Source organism: Marmota flaviventris, chromosome 10 (genome assembly GCF_047511675.1).
Source record: "Marmota flaviventris isolate mMarFla1 chromosome 10, mMarFla1.hap1, whole genome shotgun sequence".
NCBI classification, from domain to species: domain Eukaryota; kingdom Metazoa; phylum Chordata; class Mammalia; order Rodentia; family Sciuridae; genus Marmota; species Marmota flaviventris.
This window is the reverse complement of record NC_092507.1, coordinates 104140517-104164759: the sequence shown is the minus strand read 5'-3', so window position 1 is coordinate 104164759 and position 24243 is coordinate 104140517. Positions and strand designations below refer to the sequence as shown.

Genomic DNA, 24243 nt, shown 5'->3' with positions numbered 1-24243 from the left:
CAAATGGGGGTGAGTGTTTTAACTTAAAGTCTGTAAAACTTACGGGCAATACCATGCCTCTTAGATGGTTTTTCTACAATATTCATAAAGGACAAGTAACATCGAGAAGGATTTAGTTACTTGTAATCTAAGTGTTCTGGGCTTTGTGGGAATGCCTTGTTATTGACCTCCTTGTTACCTACTGTTTTCCTTTCAAATCCTTCAGGTATTTGGAATTCATCTTTACGTACAATGTCAACGTCAAATGAAGGTCCAGTTGGATATACCCCCCCAGATGGAGGCTGGGGGTGGGCAGTGGTTGTTGGTGCTTTCATTTCTATCGGCTTCTCTTGTGCATTTGCCAAATCTATTTCTGTATTTTACAAAGAAATTGAAGGTCTATTTGATGCCAGCACCAGTGAAGTGTCGTGGATCTCCTCCATCATGTTTGCTGTCATGTATGGGGGCGGTGAGTACCACTGAGGCCTGCTCTTTTAACTACCAATAGGCAGGCAAAAGCTCTGTAGTGGGTGCTTTCTGTTCCTGGTGCCCTTATCAGTGAGGTATTCGAAAGGTTGTTCTTGAACCTAGGTGATTAGAATCGCATTTTTCCTTCTTTATATCAGAAGGTTATATAGCAACTATATGTTCCTCTTAAGTTAACTACGACCAAAACTGGTGTTATATAAAGGATAACGTTCTTTTTAAATGTGTTTTCTGGCTGGCCATGGTGATTACATTAAGTCTGTAATCCCAGCAACTCAGGAAACTGAGGCAGGAGAATTGCAAGTTTAAGGCCAGCCTCAGCAAGTTAGACCAAAGCAACTCAGCAATACCCTATTTCAAAATTAAAAAAAATAAAAAGGTCTGGGAATGTAGCTCAGTGGTAAAATGCCCCGGGTTCAATCCCCAATGTGAAATAAAATAATAATAATAATAATAATAATAATAATGCATTTTCTGGGCTGGGGTGCAGCTCAGTGATAGAGTGCTTGCTTAGCATGCACCAGGCCCTGGGTTTAATCTCCAGTACCACAGGGAGGGGAAAAAAGTGTTTTTCTGCTTTTGCTGATATATACAAAGGCAATTGATTTTTGTATTTTCATTGTATATCCCGTAAGCTTGCTCAATTCTTGTTGTTTCCATTAATTTACTGGTAGAGTCTGTCAAAATTTTTGGATATTCAAAATATCTTCCACAAATAATGATAGTTTGGTTTCTTCCTTTCCTTATCCCTATTTTCCCCTGTCTTACTGCGCTGGCTTGGACTTCCAGTATAATGCTGAAGAAAAGTAGTGATGGTAGGCATTCTTGTTTTGTAGTTCTGTTATCGTTGTTTTCTGTGAGAAACAAAACACATATTAGCTGGTGATCTGTTCCTACTGACGGTTGTCTTCATGTCTGCGCTCCAGATACCTATCTACAAATTAAGAACAGAGAAAACTTGCTACAGTTACAATGAAAATGTTCTAAACACATGAAGATCCCTACAGACTTAGAATCAGGGAATGTGCAGCCCGTTCTACCTTAGGAGAGGTGGAGTGAGGGCTCTTCTACTTGCGATGAATCCATCTAATATGTTCTAGAAACACAGAAGATGTACAATCAATGCTGCTGTTTTTTTTCCACTACACAAATCAATGAACCTGCAATAATGATGGAAAGCAGCTTTTTACCCGGCTTTGTGTTTTCTCTGTTTGTTGTGGGGATGGGGGTTTTGTCTTGACGCCTATCTTGTCAGTAATGCCTCGTGTGGACGCAGAAGTGGGGGGTGGGCTTCTCTGCATTGCTAAGTTGCCTGTTCTCCCCCAGGTCCCATCAGCAGTATCCTGGTGAATAAGTACGGCAGCCGTCTAGTCATGATGGCTGGTGGCTGCTTGTCTGGCTGTGGCTTGGTTGCGGCTTCTTTCTGTAACACCATTCAGGAGCTTTACTTGTGTATTGGAGTTATTGGAGGTGAGGTGCTCCTGGTTTATTTTCAAGCGTTAATTTTTTTTTTTTTTTTTTTTTTTTGTGGACTGTTGGTAGCATTATCTGCCAATTCTTTGGAGAAATAAAATGTCTTTATTAGAAAAATGACTGTTATTTTTAAGAGCTTTAGATATGTTAATTTAAGAGTGCCAGAAAAGCAAACTTTTAAAGACAGTCTAGCACTTAATTGGCATTAACGTTTGTTAAATGAATGAGTTGAAAATTTTTTGTCCCACTTGCCTTTCTTCTTTTCCTCCCTCACTCCCTCTCTTCCTTTCTTCCATCTAAAGGAAGGTAGCAGTAAAGGACGTGGTGCCCTCAGTTATTTAAAGAGCAGTCATCAGCTATTCCCAGGCATCACAAACCCCAGACTACCCGAGACGGAATTGGCTCAAAGTGGACTGAGGGGGAACATCAGATACAAAGAGCAGATTTTCTGGTAGAGAAGCCAGGTACATTTTCAAGGAGTAAAGCGCATGACAGGAGCACTCTCCCTCCCCTCACCCCCTGCCCTTTTAAAAAAATTTTTTGGTGCTGGATTGAACCCAGAGGCACTTTACCACTGAGTTACATCTTCAGTCCTCTTTGATTTCTATTTTTTTTTTTTTTATTTTGAGACAGGTCCTCCTGCCTTAGCCTCTGAGTCATTGGGATTACAAGCATCGTTTCTTAATAATTATTTTCATGAAGATATATAGGAAACTATCATAATAATACCGAGGCAGAAAGATTTCATGTTCAAAGCCAGCCTCGGCAACTTAGTGAGACCCTGTCTCCAAATAAAAAAATAAGAAGGGCTGGGCATGTGGCTCAGTAGTTAAGCATCCCTGGGTTCAATACCTGGGACCTATATACATACATATATATATATATTTTTAAAGTATTTTTTGTGTGTATATATACTGTTTATTCATTGAAAAAATGTCAACAACCTAATGCTCATTAACCAGAGAATGGTGAATGAATTATGGTACCATTCAATGGAAAAATAACATCAGCGAAAATTTTCTGAGACGTGGAAGTATGGGCATGTGCATGATATATTAAGTTAAAAAACTTGATAACAGGCTGAGGGTGTAGCTCAGTGGTAGATCACTAGCCTGGCCAAAAAAAAAAAGGGGGTTACATCTCTTGGTTCTATTCTTGGGCTTTCTGCTTATTTTCATTGATTTGTTCTTCTATTTTTTGATACACTGTTCTAATTATTATAACTGTGTAACATATTCATTCTTTTACATTGGTCCCCCCAATTACTTATCTTTTTCAAATATTTATGATGTATTCATTCTCCAGGAATATTTCATGGGCATTTTACCTCATTTGAAAAATAAAATACATGGCCATTTTCATAGAAATTGCCTTCAGTTAATGAATTGATTGTGGTAGTACTGGCATTTCTGACAGTGTTGTATTTTTATGATCCAAAAATATTTTCATTTACTGTCTTAGTTTCTGAACTCATAATACTCATTTTTTTCCTTTTTGTTTTCAATCCTCTGTTCCTCAAGAAAGCTAAGATTGTGAAGCTAAATACAGATCCTACATTTATTTTTTTAATATTTTTTTTTTTTTAGTTGTAGGTGTATATAGTACCTTTATTTTATTTTTATGTGGTGCTGAGGATCGAACCCCGTGCCTCAGGCATGCTAGGAGAATGCTCTACCACTGAGCCCCAGCCCCAGCCCCAGGATTTTTTATTATTCTTTTGGTTGCTAGAATAAAAGTAATAATAATTTTAATGTTATAACTCTGGTATTTGCTACATAAAGACACTTAGGTCTATATTTATTTGACAACAGTGGACCTCATGATCTATTAATTATAATAGCCTCTCTCATAATGATGGCAATTTTGTCATTTTCGTTCAATTTCTTTGTCTAGTTAATTAATAACAAGTGTTTCTGACGTTAATTATAGTATGTAATACTGTCATTTTTCCCCTCCCTCCAGGTCTTGGATTTGCTTTCAACTTGAATCCAGCTCTGACCATGATTGGCACGTATTTCTATAAGAAGCGACCCTTGGCCAACGGACTGACCATGGCGGGCAGCCCTGTGCTCCTCGCAGTCCTGGCCTCCCTCAATCAGACTCTCTTTGATAACTTTGGTTGTAAAGGAAGCTTCCTAATTCTTGGGGGCCTCCTACTAAACTGCTGTGTGGCTGGAGCCCTGATGCGACCCATAGGACCCAAACCAACACAGGCAGAGACAGTTAAGTGTACAGAATCCCTTCCGGAAGCTGGAAAATCTAATGCAAACAAAGTTGCAGGTGATGCCAATGGAAAATGTAATGGTGGGAACGACAAAGAGGAGAAAAGATCCGTCTTCCCAGTAGTTAACCAATTCCTGAGCTTGTCCCTCTTTACCCACAGAGGCTTCGTTCTGTACCTCTTTGGAAACGTGATAATGGTCTTTGGACTGGCTGCCCCGTTAGTCTTTCTTAGTAGTTACGCGAAGAGTCAGCACTATGCTAGTGAGAAGCCTGCCTTCCTTCTCTCCATTTTGTCTTTGGTCGATATTATAGCCAGACCTTCCATGGGACTGATAGCCAACACCAAGTGGATAAGACCACGAATCCAGTATTTCTTTGCTGCTGCGATTTTGGCAAATGGAGTGTGTCATATGGTACTGCCTTTTTCTACCAGCTACGTTGGGTTCTGTGTCTATGCAGGATGCTTAGGATTTGCCTTTGGGTGGCTCAGCTCTGTATTGTTTGAAACACTGATGGACCTTGTTGGACCGCAGAAGTTCTCCAGTGCCATGGGATTGGTGACCATTGTGGAATGCTGTCCTGTCCTCCTGGGGCCACCACTGTTAGGTATAGTATGTTTCCCTACCTCTATGATCCCGCTATCATAAAACAAGATTGGGACCGTGATAGAAAGCAGAGATTAGGGGCTGGGATTGTGGCTCAGCACCACATAAAAATAAAGGCGTTGGGTTGTGTCCATCTACACCTAAAAAATAAATATTTTTTAAAAAGCAGAGATTAGTGAGCTGTTTGGTAGCACAGAGCAAGCCTTTCTCACTTCTGTACCCTGAGTGCTGGCACATTACTTGACACAGGTGATTGCTCAAATACTTACCGAATCAAAGTAAATTGAACCATCAAGCTGAAAGGAGAATTAAAAAAAAAAAAAAACTATTATAAACTTCAGTATTTGTAAAAGTGTTTCTGGTCACAAAATGAACACGCTTACTGTAGAAAAATGTGTAATGTACCTTTCCACCCTTAAAATATACTAATAGCGTTTTCATTTTAATCATGACATTTATCTCAGTGCTGCTATTCAAAATAATAATAATAGGTATCAGGCGAGGGTTCACAGTGTACCAGACTGTTTTCGTCACTTTATATGCCCTGTCATATTTCACAAGTCTATGAGGTAGAACTGTTACTGTCTGTCCCACTTTATAAGTGAAGAAATATAGGCTTCTAAAAATGAAATAAGCTGTCTGAGATCTTGCAGTCAGCAAAGGGCTACAAAACTTAATAGATTATTCCATAAGAAGAGCAAATTCTTTACATTTAGAAATTATTACTTAATACTAAATACAAGAATAATTTGGCTCTCCTCTGGACTGATTCATGCTTTTGAGATTATGCATGAAGGAGAAAGGAGGGATCCCCACACAGAGGCCAACTGCTGACTTCAAAACTTCCCCTCGGTTACTTTTCTCTCTACTCAGTGAGCTTCACGAATCCTATCAGTTTTTACCTCTAAAACCTTCCTAATCTGCCCATTTTTCTCCGTCACTACTACCGCCCTTACCTAAACACCTGTTTCCTGTTCTGGCTGACCCTAATGGTGACCTCGTAACTGGTCCTCCTGTACCTGCGCCAGCTGTCCTGAAGTCTCTTACACCTCTTCCGCTCTTAGGGTGAGGATAAAATTTCCTGATGTGACTTACAAGGCTCTGCCTGGCCTGGCCTGGCCTGGCCTGGCCTGACCCATCTCTCCAGCCTCATTTCTTAGCACCAGCTCTTTGCTCTCTGCTCCAGTAGCCCAGCCCTTCTTCCCAGCTCACATGCCATGCTTCTTTCTTCCTACCCCCGTGCCTTTGCACTTGCTGTTCCGCCTGGATCCTCTCCTTACCCCCTACTCCTGAGGATCTCTGTCCTCCTGCCAATCTCAGCTCAGTGGACTCAAGGGAGGAAGACTTCCTCTCCCTACCTGCCAGTTCCAGTCCTCCATTTTCTACTTCCAAAACCCTCCCTGTAGCGCTTGTCACGTTTGTGTGATTATCTGAACAACATCTCTTCTCCATTCAGCTGTGGGTGGTAAGGCCCTTGCTCACCCTCATCTGCAGCGCTGAGTGAAGCCAGTGTCTGGGCAGTGATGGAGGCTCAGTGACAGTTGCTGAATGAGTGATGCCCTGAGTTAGGAAGCCATATGGGGGTCACATTTGAATTGGTTCTATTAAGTGCAGAGTAGGGCTTTCCAGAGTTTATTTCTACAGATACTGATAAACTGTAACCATAACGAGAGGTTTAGAAACGCCAAGTTCAATGGATCTCTTTACTACCAGACTTGACAGAGCCTTAAAGATAAAAGGAAGTGATGCGCCACCCTGATTTTTTGACCTTTGAAACATTGAGCTCCCCCGTTGCACAGTAGTTACAGGTATAGACCCAGGAGTCAGAAATCCCAGGTTAAAGGCAAACGGTTTCATTTACTAGCTTTGTGACCCTGGACAGGTTACCTATGTCTCTGTACTTCAGTTGTACTATACAATGAGGATGACCGTTGAATGTGCCTGTCGTGGTCTTTGGAAATGCTGCTAGAGAAAGAGCACTGGCCTCTGGTAACTGGAATAGCTGTGAGTCCCAGACCTCTTCTGAGCAACACTTTTTACATTACGTACTGAGGGGATTGATTGTAGGTAATCTCCAATTCGAATCTGCCAAGAACTGATGATTTTCCAAGTTTCTGAAATAACAGAGTATGCAAGGGCACCCAAAATCTGTGAAAAAAAATGACATAAATAGAAGATAAGGTTATTTTTAGCAACTCCTTTTGATACCGATTGGGCATTTGTGGGCTTTGAAGACTGGATCAACATCTTCTTTCTGAGTGGATCCTTACACTTTGGGAAAGGGTATCCCTTTCCCAAGGGTAAGGGTACCCACATACTTTGTCTTTTACATCTTTAGGTCGTCTCAATGACATATACGGAGACTACAAATATACGTACTGGTCATGTGGTGTGATCCTGATGATTGCCAGTGTCTTTCTCTTCATTGGTATGGGCATCCATTATCGACTTGTGGCCAAAGAAGAGAAAGAAGAGAGAATCAGAAAAAGCAAGATCCAGAGGGGGAAGCCAAAGGAGTCCCTACAGAATAACATAGAGTAGAGAGGCCCTGGGGAGAAGTGTCCCGTCGGAAACCACGGATAGTCAGAGGAGCTTTTGGCCAAAGATACTGGAAAACATTCTACTGAACCATGTTCACCCAGTGATGCTTAACGTGGACAGCAGATACCTTTGTGGAAACAGCCAGGTGTTTATTGATGAAACTGTACTTCATCCTTTGCAGCAGTCCAAAATAAACATCACATCCTTTGAGGTCTGGGGATTTGCAGACGATGGGGGAAGGAAATTGCTTTTATTTGAAGTCAGATGGATTAAGGGATACTTTACATATGGCTGAACACCTCATCATTTCTAGGGGTGTGGGGAATTGAACCCAGGGCCTTGCATATGGTAGACAAGCACATCACCAGCCCTACCATTCCATTTTTTAAGGACACAGTTTGATGAGTTTTGACAAAAATCTTTAGTCAAATAAGTACGACCCCAGTTTAGAACATTTCAAAGACCTCCCCAATACTTCGCTCCTGTCTTTTGCTGTCAAACCTGCCCCTCACCCCTAATCCCTGTCAGCCATTGACCTGATTTCTGTCCCTTAAGTTTCACCTTTTCCCAAATGGAATTAACGGAATCATATAGTAGGTAGTTGTGGCATAACAGGAAATAAATGTTTGGCCTTTATCTCCAGTTGCGGGCACACAGCTCCTAAAACCCCTGGAATCCCTGGAGTGGTAAGAGTGCCTTTTGCATCTAGGGACAGGATTTGTGGCTGGGACCTGTGGAAACCTTCAGAATGAGGGCTGATCCCCAGAAAGACCAAGGAGTGACGAGAGGGTCAGATTTCCAACTCCTTCATAAAAATCCCTAAACAACAGTCCTAGCTTGGGGGACACACTGAGGGGCCAAGAAGGTGTGCCTGGGGAGGCCCCCCATACCTGTCCAGGGCATCTCTTCTGGCTGTTCCTGAGTCATATGCTTTATAATAAACCAGTAAGCAAAAGTAAAGGGTTTCCTTGAATTCCGTGAGCTGTTTCAGAAAATCATCAAGCTTGAAGAGGGGGTCATGGAAACCCCTAGTTTATTACCAGCCGATCAGCTACAGGGTCAGCCTTGTGAATGGTCTGAAGTGAGGGAGTCTCATGGGACTGAACCTTCAAATCTGTGGAGTCTGACACTAATTCCTCTCACTAGTAGAATGGTAGTGCCCCATTGTGTATACATGCCACATTTTTTTTTATCCATTCACCCACTGAAGGGCATCTAGGTTGGCTCCACAGTCTAGCTATTGTGAATTGTGCTGCTATAAACATTGATGTGGCTGTGTCCCTGTAGTATGCTGTTTTTAGGTCCTTTGGGTATAGTCCGAGAAGAGGAATAGCTGGGTCAAATGGTGGTTCCATTCCTAGCTTTCCAAGGAATCTCCATACTGCTTTCCAAATTGGCTGCACCAATTTGCAGTCCCACCAGCAGTGTATGAGTGTACCTTTTTTCCCACATCCTCACCAACACTTGTTGTTGTTTGTCTTCATAATGGCTGCCATTCTTACTGGGGTGAGATGGTATCTTAGAGTAGTTTTGATTTGCATTTCTCTGATTGCTAGAGATGATGGGCATTTTTTCGTATATTTGTTGATTGATTGTATATCCTAATTTGATGTGAAGATACTTTATATACAGAGTTACAAAAAAAATTGTGCTGTGAATAGATAATTATGAATGTAATGCACTCTACTATTGTCATGTATGTAAGAAATAAATTAAAAACAACAACAACAACAACAAAAGAATTGTAGTGCCCCATAGTTGATGTCTGCAGAGTTGGAGCAATGATTGTTGCTGTGGAACAAACTTACAACATGGTGTCAGAAGTGTGACTGAAAACAATTCAGAGTAGCCTCCTGTGTCTCTCACACAGCATCATGTTGTGTGATTCATCTTTGTTGTTACATTTATCAGCAATCCAGTCCTTTTTATTGCTGAGTAGTGTTCCTTTGCATGGATATAATTTGTACATCTGTTCACCAGTTGATGGACATTTGAGTGATTTCCACTTTCTATCCATTTTGCTATAAACATTTAAGAGATCTATGTGTAGATATAGGCTTTTATATCCCTTGGGTAAATATTGGGATTGGGATTGCTGGGACGTATGGCAAATTTATGTTTAACTTTACAAGAAACTGAAGTGATTTTCTAAGCAGTTGGTAACGTATGGAATTCTAGATGTTCTGCATTCTTGTCAGCAGATGAATTTCTAATTCTAATTAGAAATTCTAATTCTGTTATTATTAGTACCAGTAGGTGTATAATTGTTTGTTTATATGTTTTTCTGGTACCAGGGATTGAACCTAGGGGCGCTTAACCACTGAGCCACATCCCAGCCCTTTTTTGTATTTTATTTAGAGACAGGGTCTCACTGAGTTGCTTAGGGCCTCACTAAGTTCCTGAGGCTGCCTTTGAACCTACAATCCTCCTGTCTCAGACTCCAGAGTTGCTGGCATTACAGGCTTGTGCCATTGTGCCTGGCTGACATATGGTTTTGATATATTTTTCCCTGATTACTAATTTTATTGTAATTGTCACTTGTATATTAGCTAGGCTTTGTTTTTTTAATGCTAATATTCAATGAAGTCTTAAGATATTAAGTGTCTTGAGTTTTTTATCTTTTAACCCCTTTGGGTGACCTTTTTTGGGCATATCTGACAGTGAAACGAATAATATATTTAAAAATCCTGGGCTGGGATTGTGGCTCAGCGGTAGGTAGGGCGCTTGCCTAGCGCATGCGAGGCCCTGGGTTGATCCTCAGCACTACATAAAGATAAATAAATTTTTTAAAAAAGGTTAAAAGAAAAGTGAAACAATAAATTTTAAAAAATCCTTAGGTGTTTGGAAATGAACTTAAGTAGATGGTTATGAAGTCTCACAGCAAGGAAAAAAACATTTTATCAGTAGGATACAATGTTAAATAAGAAAAAAAACAGAACAACTAGTTAGATCATAGATACACTCTCAGGGTGAAAAGGGGAAGGTAATACCCACAAAATCCCACCCATACTCGTGTTGGTATGATGACTTTTCTCCTACATTCCATTTTTCCATAATGTGAATATGATTGTTACTTTGTCACTAATATTGGAGGGAAAATGAATAGGTTTGAGATAGAAGACTTCTGGAAAGAAACAGTTGTCTCCCAAGAAAACGAAGCTGGTGATGATTACAAGCAGGTTATTATTATTTTTTTTTCTGCTTCTCCAAGGGCTGCACTCTGGTCAAAGGGGATTTAGTGTGATGTGGCCTCCAGCCCAGTGGTTTCCAGTTGTGGTCTTTTAGGGGCTGGACCACACGGTGGAGCACAGAGCCCCAGGCCACCTGGGCCAGCTGCCAGGGCTCCTTCCTGCAGGCAGGTGTCTTGGAGACAACATTCCTGCGGTTCCTCTTCTGAGCATCAGCTGCAAGTAAATGTTGAACTCAGGAAGCCAGAGGTTCAGCATCCCGCCACCCCAGAGGGTTGTGGTTGTTCTGGGGCATTCTCTTTCTGAGCTCAGCTTCAGAAAACAAGACACTAGCCAGGTACGGTAGGTAGCACACGCCTGTAATCCCAGCAGTTCAGGAGGCTGAGGCAGGAGGATCATGAGTTCAAAACCAGCCTCAGCAAATCAGTGAGACCCTGTCTCTAAATAAAATATAAAAAGGGCTGGGGATGTGGCTCGGTGGTGAAGCCCCTCTGGGTTCAATCCCCAGTATAAACAAACAAACAAAAAACCCAACAATACACTGTCACAAAAAGACAGAGTGGTGTTGGCTGACACATGTTTCTGTATATTCGTTAATGGATATTATTGGCACCATGTGCTGTTCCAAGCACTGTTCTAGGCAGTGAGGATTCAGTACCAGCCAACCCTGTCTGTTGCATGGACTTTACCTTCTAGGAGGGGAAGACAGGCAATGAGTGGTGGGTTAGCAAACAGATACAGAGTTAGTCTTTATCAATATTTCATCCGGATGCTATCCCGGGGGGAGCATCTTCTATGTGCCTGACTCGCTGCCCGGAAAGATATAGGAGTGAGTAATTGAAGTTCCCAGAGCCTGGAGCTATTGGCCTCATAGGTGCAACTATGCAGGAAGTTCTGTGATTCACCAGCACATGAAGAGTCAGCCCAGCCAACCTTGGGAGGCTAAAACCGTCTAGTACCTTCTTGAGCAAATCAGTTACCTTCTCACTGATAAAATAAGCACAATATGACTGTGAAGATTAACTACACACGTTCACAGCTATTGTTTTCAAGGAGTTTCGATGACATTTTAGTCTGCTCACATCCTGCAGGGCAGGGAAGGAAGCATCTGGAAGTTTCATTATTAACCAGAGCAACAATGAAGTAAGAACTGCTGGTAATGATTACTTAACTCTTCGGTTTACAAAGCCCTTGAACGTGCCATTTCATCTCATCTATGCAAACCCTGGGAGGTGGAAGCATCCAACACAATGACCCTGCTAAATGCAATGTGGTGTCCTAGATTGGATCCTGGAAATGAAAGAGGATATTAGTGGAAAAGCTGACCTGTGGTTTAATTAATAGGATCGTATCAATGTTAATTTCTTAGTTTTGACAAAATTACCACGGTTATGTAAGATTTGCATGAAAGAAAGCCGGGTGAAAAGTTGACTAAGGAACTCCCTGGACTATCTTCACAACTTTTCTGTAAATCAGAAATTTTAAAGAAGCAAACAGAAAAGTACAGCACTGACTCCTGGAGGAGGTCTCATGCTAGCAGGGCGCCCCTCCAGTGAGGAGAGTGAGAAACGAGCACATTCCCGTTTAGTGGCTAGAGCTCAAGTTTGTGCTGGAGGGAAGCTCTGGAAGCAAAAAGACTGAATTCTGGGAGATTTTGAAAGGTGAAAATGGCCAAGCCAATCACCAGCCCTGAATCTAATGATTCCCTGTTCTCAACAAATTCACACAACTTTCCAGCAGATTTGAGATTTCCCACTATGGGAGTGTAGATTTCCTTTACTAATATGCTTTGCTGTCCCAAGAACTGAGTGTCATTTGCTGGCTCTAGCTGGATCCCAGGAGGAAGTAGCCATTAAGAAGCTAGGAGGAGCTGGGCTCTATGGTGCACGCCTGTCATCTTAGCTGCTAGGGAGGCTGAGGCAGGAAGATCACGAGTTCAAAGCCAGCCTCAGCAACTTCGAGATGCTAAGCAACTCACTGAGACCCTGTCTCTAATAAAATACAAAATAGGGCTGGGGATGTGGCTCAGTGGTTGAGTGTCCCTGAATTCAGTCCCTGATACCCTCCCCGCAAATAAGAACGAGCAGCTAGGAGGGAGCTGGGTCCAGTGGCACACACCTGTAAACCCAGTGATTTGAGAGGCTGAGGCAGGAGGATGTCAAGTTGGAGGCCAGCCGGGGCAACTTGGCAAGACTCTGTCTCAAAACAAGAAATAAAAGAGGTCGGGGGTGTAGCTCAGTGGTAAAGTGCAGCTGGGTTCAATCCAAAGAAAGAAAGAGAGAAGGCAAGCTGGCAATCAGGAAAGGAAGTGGGCTGTCCACAGAGGAGAGAAGCTTCCTTCAATCTCTGTGTTTTTCTTCTCTGTGCCCTCCCAGCCCCACTTTTTTGTTAAGTGAAAGAGCCTGGTTGCTTTTCTGAGCATAGTTCTGAATGTTTTTCACATGAGAAGCTCTGTAGACATTTTGTAACAACTATGGCCCCAGTCCTGGGACAGGGAACATTCTAGCATCTAGTTTCTCAAATGCTAATGGTAAGCGCAAGCCAAGGAAGACTTGGGCCCAAGGCTAAGTTTTCTGAGCCAGAAGCTTTGGCAGGTTCCTAAACTCCTCCATCTCTGCACCTGCCCCACCCCCTTCTCCTGCCCGCCCACGCCTGGCCTTGTTCACTGCTACAGTCTTCGTCAGGCCCTCACACCACCACCAGGATCCTGATGACACCCCCCTCCTCCTCAGTCCTCACTTCCTATCCACCGTCATAGCATAGTCATCAAAAGGTTAAAAGCCTGACTCACACCTAGCAGATGACTCACATCACCAGGCAGATGATGAGGATTGATTTAATTCATTCATGAAGAAGCAGCAGAGTAGTAGGGTTTCAAAGGAATCTTTAAAGAACTCTAGTCAGTGAAGAACAACTCTGTTGCGGGGGCTAGAAACACACACAGAGCATGCTCACTACCCCTGAGCTACACCCCCAGCCCCTCAATGGCCCTTCTGGATTCTTCTGTCTCCTGTGACTAGAGTATATTAGGTATTCAGAGAATGAATCTTGACTTAAAGTGCAGCCCTGAGTGCCAGGGAAAGTTTTTTTGTTTTTTTTTTTAAAAACTTCTCTAAGCCTCAGTTTCTACATCTGCAAAATGGGGATGATAACAGAACTCTCTCCCAGAGTCGCTCTGAATGTCTGCATTCTCTGAGCTGAAACCTCCCAGAATTATGGCACTGATGCTCAAAGGGGCCATCAGAGGCTAGAGGAGCGGGTCTATAGTGATTGGGGGGGAAAATGGATTCATTTGCTTGGGATAGTGGGAAGGGAACTAGTCATCAAGGAAACAGGGAAATATGTTCTATCCTGGAATGTACTCTCTCTGAGATGGGGACTCTAGAGAATGATTATTTTATCGGTGGCAGGCAGCCACGGGTGCGGTATGGGGTGGCACCCACGTTTGTTGAACGTTTAAGATAAAGGACTGCGAACTCCAGAGACGGGTCTGACCAGCCGGTGGAAACCAGCCCACCTGCTGGCCTTGCTCAGTGCCCTCAATGTGGTCAGCTTGAGGTTGGGAGCACGTGAGCATCTAAAGCATCAGCCAGCAAATTTGATTTTCTCTTCTCACCACTTAGCAGGGCCCTGCCACTCCACCCGCCTTCAGCCGCCTAGAAGGAGAGCGAGCTTTGCAGGCCAGAGGACTGAGACGCTTCCTGCACACCCCCCACTTGGGCTGCTGTACAGTGCCTGTCAGGCTTCTGGGTTCCGTTCAACCCTGGGATACGGAAGAGACCGAGCTGGTGTCACCCACGGTGCCCTCCTGACCCATGGGCCTGCTGAACCGCCCCCCACCCCTCACCTCTTAGGCTTTCCCAGTGACCACTGAAGTGTTTCTCCAAGGGAAGTAGTGCCCAGTCAGCCTGGCTCTCCCAGGGAGCCTCCCTGCCCTGCTCAGCCCATCTAGGGACAACACAGCCCCTGTCCCTTCCCCAGGAGGCTGTGCTGCTGTGCTGCTCAAGAAGGGGACAGGCTCCTTGGTCACCTGCCTCAGGACAGAAGGCAGCCCAGCCCCTGTCCCCCAGCTCTCTGAGCCACCTCCTTCCCCAGGCACCAGTGTCACATGTCCCCTGAGGTAGTGAACAGACAGAGTAGACGTGGGGCTCAGAATGACCTGGATCCAAAGCCTGGCTCTGCCACTCACTGGCCATGCGCCTCTGTGCCTCAGTTTCCTCATTGGCAAAACGACGACAGTCATGATTGTGTGGCAGAGTTCCATGCAGGACACAGCAGCCACCAGAGGTGTCTTGAATAGAAGGTGATTGGACCCAGGATTGGGGACACGGGGGATGCCTGTGTGGCCATGGGGGGAGGGGCTGGGTCTCTAGAGGGTCTGCCGCTGGGTCTGAGCAGGAAAGGGAGGTGGGCGCCCAAGGCTGCACCAACGGCTGTGGGCCAGGGAGCAGGCGGGCCTCACTGCTTCTGCCAGCTGTCCCCTGGCGCCCAGGGTGGTGACTGGACACCAGCTGCTGCTGCAGGAAAATATGTACAACGGCATGGCCAGCTTGCCAGGGTGGCAGCCCAAGCAGGAAGGCGGCCTCCTTCACCTCCCCAGTCTCATGTGAGGGTCTAAATGGTGGATCCTGTCTGCACTGTCCCTCGGGAAGGACCGGATCTGGGAAAGGCCGTGTTTAGCTTTCTCTCTTTTCTTCTTTTTTGGCACCAGGGATTGAGTGCAGGGGTGCTTCACCCCTGAGCCACACCCCCAGCCCTTTCCTATATTTTTTTGGAGACAGGGCCTCGCTGAGTTGCTGAGGCTGGGTTTGAACTTTCGATCCTCCTGCCTTGGCCTCCCCAGTGGCTGGGATTACAGGCATGTGCCACCGCACCCGACTTAGCTTCCTGCCTCTGAAGGACAGGAAATAGGTGGCGGTGGATCCTGGATGCTCCTCAGCCAGCAAGGGTTCTGCCTGGAGGGCGCCCTGGACAGTTCCTGGCACAAGAGCAGGTGCTGAGTAAGTGTGGGTTATGGTTCATATCTGTCATTGTCACGTGCCTGCTGTGTGCCAGCACTGTGCTGGCCCTGGGGAGATCCAACATGGAACACACAGGTTCTGCCCTTCCACAGGCTTCCTGCCCCTCGGCAGAGCTCACAGAAAGTCCTTCCTTCTGTAGGGGCAGGAAAGTGGGACATCTTTCCTTCACTATCAGAAGGGTCATGACTGACACTCCTGTACAAAGACAAGTTAGTTAGCAAGAGAAAAGCAAAACAAATTTAATCACAGTTTTGCAGCAGCCCCTGGTGCCCGCAGAAATGAAGACCCGGAGACCCAGGGAAAACTGTTTTTTGTTTCGTTTTTAAATTCTTTTTCTTTTTTTATAACTTTATTATTATTATTATTTTAAATGTGGTGCTGAGGATCAAACCCAGTGCCTCACACGTGCTAGGCAAGCGCTCTACCACTGAGCCACAACCCCAGCCATGGGGAACTGTTTTTATGCTTAGGTTTGGTGAAGAGTAGACAGCCATGTGGAAAGGTGGTGGCAAGTTAGGTTAGGGTTAGGGAGCAGACTGAGGGGGACCAGTGAGGCCTGTCTGCTCAGATTCTTCTTAGCCTCTCTGTGTCGTATCCCCCACCCTCCCAGGGACAGGGCAGGATCCTCTGGAATGAGGTCTTCAAGGGAAAAGTGAGAAGAAAGAGAAATGTTTATAGATTTTTATGGCTTGCTTTGGAGGAAGGGGTTCTGGTTTCTATGACCTGCCTTGGGGAAGAGGAATTCTGGTTCCTGGGAAGAGCTTCGGGGGAGAAGGAGAAATGAGAAGACAAGGTCAGAAGAAGGTCAGAGACAGACCTTCTAAGACCCTGCCAATGTCCTTCAGAGTAAAGTACCCAGCCTGCTGAGGTGCACTTCGGGGTATTTTGTTCTGAACCCCCTCACCTCTCATCAACCTAAGGCCTTCCTACAGTTCAGTTCCTCAACTATGAAGCACCTACAGTGCACCAGAATCCAGGAGGCTTCTCTCAGTCTTGCTTAATGGTATGGGAAAGTTTTTTTCTGGCTGGAAAGCTGTAGAAGCTCCACTGGTAGAAGCTGAGGGTGGGGAGGGGAGAAGGGTCAAGAAAGCTGCTAACAATTTCTCTGTCCTGGTCCTCTCTCCTCCCCTGAGCAGCAAGGCTCGGCAGGCCATGGGGAATCTCCCGTCATGCATCCAGGTCCCTCACACCCACTCCCACCCTCAGTGCACAGATCACAGCACATAATCAACCACAACACAAACCACTCCCCAGGGCAGGCAGCCCTGACCACTGCTGCACAAATTCCTCAGCACTAAAAGCCAGCTGTTTCCAGTGCTCAGAGGAACATCACACCGACATTCTTCAAGAAGCCTGGGGAGAGGGGCCTGTCCTTGGGCACACAGGACTGTCCCACCCTGTCTCCTTCATTTCATTTGGCTACCCCCAGCCCAGATGTGGCAGTGTGAGGGCGCCCTCGTGTGGCCGCGAGCAGCCCTGCAGCTTTGCCCCAGGATCCCAGTTGCCTGGCTTCTCCTCCAGAACCCAGAGAGCTGCTTCCCACCTTGTATCAGGGCTCCTCCCTATTACTTCCCACTGGCCTGCCTCCGACCTAGATTCCCTTCCTTCTATTATATCTGAATATTCCCTCATATTTTTAAAATTCAACATTCTATGCATTTCAAAGTTTACATATTAATGACACAACAAGTTATCCCCCCAAACGTAGCAGCATAAACAAGCCAACCTCTATCATCTCACCTAGTTTCCATGGTGAGATGGAATCCAGGCTCAGCAGGCCATGGGGACTCTCCAGTCATGCACGACTGTAAGAGACTTTTCCAGGTCCCTCACATCCACTCCCACCCTCAATGCACAGATCACAGCATATAATCAACCACAACACGAGCTGCCTCCCAGGGCAGCCCTGACCACGGCTGCAGGGATTCCTCAGCACCTGAGAGCAGCTGCAGTGAGGGTCTCATGAAGTCTGGGGGTGTTGGCCAGGACTACAGTTATCATCCTTGGGCAGGAGCCCTGAGTTCCTTGCCACTGGGGCCTCCCCATAAAGATACAAGGGACCAAAATAGAAGGTGTCTTTTAAACCTAACCTTGGAGGAGATATGCAATCACTTCTTTTTTTTTTTCTTTGTAGTGGTAAAAGGACAGAATGTCTTTATTGTTTATTTCTATGTGGTGCCAAGGATCCAACCCTGTGCCTCACCCATGCTAGGCAAAGCGCTCTGAGCTGTAGCTCAGTAGCTACAGCCCCAGCACCATCACTCTGCTATATTCTGTGGATTGTACAGGCCAAACCCTGTTAGGATGTGAGAGGGAAGACATATCACAAATACGCTTTGTGATAGCTTACCTGTCTTCCTGACAGGTAAGCTATCACAAAGCGTATTTTTTTAAAAAAATTTGTTTTAGTTGTATTTTATTTTTATGGGTTGCTGAGGATCAAACTCAGTGCCTCACGCATGCTAGGCAAGCGTTCTACTGCTGAGCCACAACCCCAGTCCCACAAAGCATGTTAGATATAAAATAAAATATGACCAACCTATGAACTTATTATTCACACAAGAATTTAAACATCACTTAGCTTAAATCTTCTGTCCATCTCTCTGCCTCTCCACAAAAGGGTTAATCATCTTCAATGCCATCTTCAATTTTGTGTTTATGATTTCCTTGCTTTTTGAAGTTTTGCCACATAGGTACATATGTCTGAATAATGTTTGTTTCATTTTTTTTTCATCTCTATAGAAACGGCTGGCTGGATCTAGTTGAGAGAGGCCCCCTTCTCAGAGGTCCAAGCCTCTTCCTGAAGGCCCTCCTCAAGCCCCAAGCTCCTATTAAACTCTTCCTTTCTGATTCCCCCACTCTGGAGCGGGTAGTTGCTTCCTGCCATTCTTACAGCTGGGTCTCATCAGTGTTTAGTCATTGCTCTTCGGTCCACGAACGTGTGGGTGGTTTCCACTGAACAGTGATCAGTACCTTTGGTGCGTTTCTCCTGCATGTGTCTAAGTTTCTCTATTTACCTAAGTATAGACGCTGGATCCCAGAGTATGCAAACCTCCCTTTTATGAAGATAATGTGCAATTGTTTTCTATAGTAGTTACACTCTCCCACAGCACTTGTACAAAATCCTGTTGATCACGTGTGGTGGTGCAGAAGTTGGTGGTGGGTGGACCTGGGAGAGGAGACAGGCTGAGGGGTGGTGGGTGCGGGCTGGCAGTGGGAGGGACCTCGCCCCTGGCTGCCAGCCCATCTCAGCATTTGTTCCTAGGGAAGGATCAGCTGACACCCCCCCCCCCAGAAAGGCTCATCAGGAGAGGTGCCCTTTTGCACCTGGCTGCTCCTGTTGGTCCACCAAAACCACTGTGCCCTCCCAGGGGTAAGGCTTCCACGCTGTGAGGACTTCAAGAGAGTCCTAACAGAGAAGCCTGTTGCACGTAGCGTTTGCTCACTGAGATGTCTTCCCTTTATTTCCCCAGTGAGGCCAGATCTTTGAAAAAATGGAAGGAAATGAAAGAAAGAAACTCAAAGTGAATTCGCCGCGCTCTGATCTCCATCGTCATTAACAGAGCATTAATGAACGGCTTACCCACAGAAAGGAAGTTAATTACCTACCATGGAAATTTTGAAAAGAAAAAAGGAAACACGAGTTTGAAGTTTAATTAGGGTCCCTGCGTGGTGGGAATAGGAATGAGTTGGTTTTTCTCAGATCCAATTGTTGGCAATCAGAGTGAGGATCTCTGGTCCCTGGGTAATCTCCTGCTCTACCCCTTGACCCTCTCTCAGAGGAAGAAGAGAAGATGAAGGTGAAGGGTACAGACCACTCCCTCTAGGGCTCTGGGCATCACCCCTTAGGGAGCTGCCCAAGTGCAGAGATTTGGAAACCCAGGACCGGGTCTACTGCCCAAGAAGACCTTCCTTGCTGGCTCACTGTTGCCTAAGACGTTACCCCCAGGAGGATGGTAGGGGTCCCGTGATGCACTCTGGCCCAGACCCCTCCGTGAATGCAGAACACATTTCCCCAGCCTTCCAGGACAGCCCTGGGCCACATCCCTTCCCAGGCCAGCCTGTACCTTCCGACAAATCAACATGGGAGTTTAAAGGCCAGTCTCCCTAACCCCGATTCAAGAAACCGAGGGTCATCCCAGCTCCTGAGCTCCCTGCATGGTGGTCTGAGGCTGTGGTTTAGACTGCAGTACAGCTCAGCTTCTCCCCCGGCCCAGTTGTGACCATCTGATGCCCGATGATGCTCCCTATGGTCCTGAAGGCTCATCTCCATCTCAGAGTTGGCTTCTGAAGGATCTCAGCTTGGGAAGAAGATTTAAATTGAGCTGTGTTAACATGCTATGGAAGGGACGCACATAAGCGATTTATGTATCACAGAGTTATGAAGTTAAGGGCACCTTCGATGTCATCTTGGCCAGCCTCCCTCCCAACCAACCCAGCAGTCCCTGGTTAGCAGCTGACCCTGCTGCGGGGCCCCGGATGGAGAGCTAGAGGGGCTCGTCCTCCCCTGGTGCAGCCGCCCTCTTGGAGCCCAGGCAGCTCTGACACCTGGAGGCTCTTCTCATGCTGCTCAGCTTCTGCCAGGCAGAGCCGCAGAGCAGGGCTCTGTGCAGGTGCCAGGCCCGCGCCAGGCTGTGGGGAGTGCAGGGTGCTACCTACAGTCGCTGCCACTGCCCTCAGGATGCACCAGGTCTGGAGTGAGGAAGTGAGCAGGACCCTGGCTGCCAGCAGCCTCAGCAGTTCTGGGGACACACACTTGTCCCACAGTCGAAGTTCTGCCCTGCACCCTGGAGGATGGAGCCATCAGTGTACAGTAGGACACCTGCCCCTGTAAGCAGCCTGGTTACTGTTGGGCTCCCACCTGGGGCTTTTCCGAGGGCATCTCCAGCTTGACCCTGGGTGCCTCTTATGATAGGCTGGGTCCCGAGCTGAGGACCAATAAACTGAGATTGTGTCACCCCCTGTATAGCAGGAAAAGCTGCTGGTTTGCCAAGGAATTAGCCGGTGCCCATGGACTCCCAGGATGACTTCCCGTTGACCAGTCCTGCTCTGGGCCTCTGTTGTTGCTCTGGCTCCAGCCGCAGCTAGATGGCACTGTCCTGTCATGCCAGGTACCTGACCCTGCCTGGCCAGCCTGGCCACCTCCCCTGCCCACCCGCACCAGGCACACGCAGGACCACACAGAGGCAGAGGCTCCTCAGTGACTCCTGGGCCTCAGGCTTTACTGAGGACAAGGTCATAGCGCATTAAAGACACACTGCCTACTCTTCCTCCAGGACTCTGGGGATTATTTATCCATTCAACAAACACAGAACTCCTACTTGAAGGACCCTGGGCCTTATTGAGGAGGTACAGCCATGAGCACCACTGTCCCCTCCCCAGCTGGAGGCGACAGGCAATAGGGGAGACATTGACCCCCTGGGGAGTACCCCAAAGGGCTGGCACAGGATGCAGGCTGAGGAAGAGGAGTGTAGGGCTGGTTGTCCTGTCTGCTCAGAGAGGCCAGGGGAGGGTCAGAGACGGTGGCCTCTGAGCCGAGGTCTGAGGTCTGAAGGCGGGTCAAGTTCAGCAGGCCCAGGAGGGGCCGTGGAAGGGCTCCTGTGAAGTTGGGGAGCAGGAAGGAGTGCTCCTTTAGTTCTGGGCATAAGGTCCGAGTCTGGGCAGGTGGGCGTGGGACTGCTCAGTTGTCTCTAGGGCTGAGTCCTGGGCAAGAAGTCCATCCCGGGGTCCAGTCCCATCTGCACCAGTTTCCTGGCCAAGCACACTGGTTACTGTAGAGCTGGGATGGGGTCCAGTGGCCAAGTGGAGTTTCAGAGTCATCTCCCCCCCATCTTCTGCAGCCCCAAGAGGTGGAGGCCACCCTCTTGACTTGCAAATGGGCCTGTGGAGGTCAGCAGAATCCACTGGCGGGAGAACAGCACCCAGGACGCTCTCCCGCTCTGGCTACTGCATCCGACTTTGTGAGTGGCTGAGGACCGACAGACGAATGGAGAAGGGTGCCCGGGGCAGTGTGCGGGCCTGGTCTCCTTCTGGGAGGGGTGGTGGGCTCTGTTGGGAATGAGAGGGCCTGGGTCTCAGGGCACCAGCTGTGACACAGCCCCGTGAGCTTGGGCAAGTCATTTAATCTCTCTGAATCTCAGAGAAAAGAAAGGAAGTTCCATTTCCATGTGAGGCACCTTTAAAATCCAGCTTGTCGAAGGTGCAGATTTAAGCTGCACCAAGAGAGATTCAAGTCAGACCTGTGGAAGAACATCCAGGCTCAGTAGAGATAATGAATCAGATGGAGGCACCTGCCACCCCTGTAGTGTCACCTCCAGGTCTGATGGGAAAGGAAGGAGGGGCACATGGCGGGCAGCAGTGGCAGTGGCCCACTGAGGGTGGCCATTATTTCATAGAGACAGCCTGGGGGCTGCAGCAGGGGTGGAGCTAAGGGCTGTGCTGTGCTGTGGATGTGCCTCTAAAGGTTGAATGGTCTCCAGGGTGGCGTGTTAAGAGATGGTGGGACCTTTAGGGGTGAGGCCTAGTGGGAAGCTGTGGGTCATTGGCGGAGCTGCCCTCAGAGGGGATTAAAGTAGTTCTCTTAGGACCATAAGAAGGCTATTATCAAAGAGAAAGCCTGGCTCCTCCCCACTCTCTCCAACTTTCTGCCATGCGATCTCTCTCTCTCTCTTATACACTACCACCATGTTAATGTTGTCAGGAGGAACTTCCACCAGAGGCCAAATAAAGATGGAGCCACCCAATCTTGGACTTTCAATCTCCAAAACTGTGAGCTAAATAAACCTCTTTTCTTTATGAAGTACTCAGCCTCAGGTATTTCATCATAGTAACAGAAAATGAACTCATAAAAACTCCAAGCTCAGATGAGCAAAATGGGTGAGGAGGGTGAAGAGGTTGAGGAAGAGAGTACTCCTTTCTAGGAGCCAGCCTGCACTTTCTGCAGGCAATGCAGACAGCAGAAAGGAGAACCATGCTATTGTCTTGTCCTGGCTGCAGGACCCCCAGACAGGTGTATAAATGAAAAGCAGCAGACGGAATTTTCTTAGTCTCATCTGCACTGTCCCTCCTGAGCCTCATACAGCAGAGTACTTCATCCTGACACCCAAGGACACCCTCACCTGACACCCTCCCATCCATCCCATAATACTTCCCCTAGTCTCTCCCTGGGTTGTTCCTTGGGGCATCTGTCATCACCAGCAGCTTCTAGGTGGTTCACACAAAATGATCTCCGTCTGCTGAAGACAACCCAAGTGTTAAATCTCTGGGCCTTAATTCCCTGAGGGCAAGGGTGAGCTACCGTGCAGCTAAGGGGCTGCTTCTGTCTACCCTGGGCTCCAACCTGGGAGCAGGGGAAGGGACAAAGTGACCTCCTGGGGAGCCTTCCAGGAAGCCCAAGACTGCCATCGACTAGCTGAATAAAGGACATTAAATATTCAGCAAATGCTCAGCAAGGATAAATGCAAGAACCCAGAGCCAGGACAGAGTCCCCAGATGGGCTAAGGGCTGGGGCTATTACCTAATTAGGACTCAGTCAAAGTCAATTACCTCAGGGCACAGCCAAGAGGAAAATCAATCACCTTGGAGATGCACCTTCTCCAAGATGTCTGGCAGGGCCCAGGAGCAAAGGTTTCCCAGGCCAAGGTCCAGGCCTGTCTGAAGACTTACCATTGTAAAATACCTTGGGGTGGGATGGGGGATTGGAGGGCTAAATAATTCAGAAAGCAAACAGAGAGGCAGCTGCCGTGCTGACCAAGGCTCATGCCTGGCGGGACTCAGAGCTATCCCAGCCTCCACAGCGGGTGATGTAGGGAGATGGGCCTCAGGTGAGCACAGAGCCGGCCTTCACAGCCCTGGACCAGCACTTCACAGGCCTCCTCCCGCCTCCCCAGGGCGGGTGGTAGAGTCGGAAAGCTGAACAGCCTGGCCACGCTCCCCTGCCTGGGGCCCAGGACCTCAGGACTGCACAGCCCAGAAGGGAAGGCCCTCACCTGGCCTTGGGAAGCGTTGTTCACTTTTCACACACTTTTTCTTCCCTGTTCCAACTTTTGGTCCCTGTGAGATAATGTGTGGGGTATATCGAGGATCATAGAATAACTAAAAAAGACCTGGGTGATTTCGAGTGTGGATTTGGCACAACTCAATTGTATGATCTTGGGCAAGTTTCATCCTCTCCCTGGGCCTCCATCACCTTCTCTTCTCTCTTCTCTCTCTTTTTTTTAGAATAAAGAGCATCAAAATCTGAGCTCCCTTTTAGCTCTGATAGCTTTTTGGTTCTAAGCCCCAATTTTCAGATAAGAAGATTGAGACTTGGCTTGTGGATGGCATGAATGGAAAACAGGTCTCTTCCCATGAGCCCAGTGGGGACCTGCCTTCTGCCTTTGCCTCCTGCGTCCCCTTTCACTCAGCTCAACCTAGAAGCATGAGGGGGGAGGATCCTCTTGCCCTCTCTTCATCCCAAAGACTCATTTCGGAAGAGAACCCAGGTTTCTAGCTCCTTCTCTTTCCTGGATGCACAAACAGGAGGCTTACCGGTGTTTGATGAAGACAGGACAAACCTAATTAGCAAATGCACTTGTGTTAATAAGGGCCTTTCAGTTCATGCAGGGAGCTAACTCGCTCAGAAGAAAAGGGGAAGTAAAGCTGTTACCTTGAGTTGTCTGGGCTCCTACCTGCACCCGGTGAAGTCATTATGGGTGGTTACAGGCTGTTGCCGCCGCTGCCTCGCAC

General features: G+C 47.0%; 1 protein-coding gene across 1 annotated transcript; it reads left to right on the top strand.

The window, feature by feature from the left end:
- Positions 1-231: 231 nt before the first annotated feature.
- Positions 232-7307, top strand: LOC114096696 (monocarboxylate transporter 1-like). Its single transcript, XM_027940245.2, has 4 exons — positions 232-448; positions 1792-1935; positions 3901-4767; positions 7105-7307. The coding sequence occupies exons 1-4, from the start codon at positions 232-234 to the stop codon at positions 7305-7307; spliced, it is 1431 nt and encodes a 476-aa protein (XP_027796046.2).
- Positions 7308-24243: the final 16936 nt, after the last annotated feature.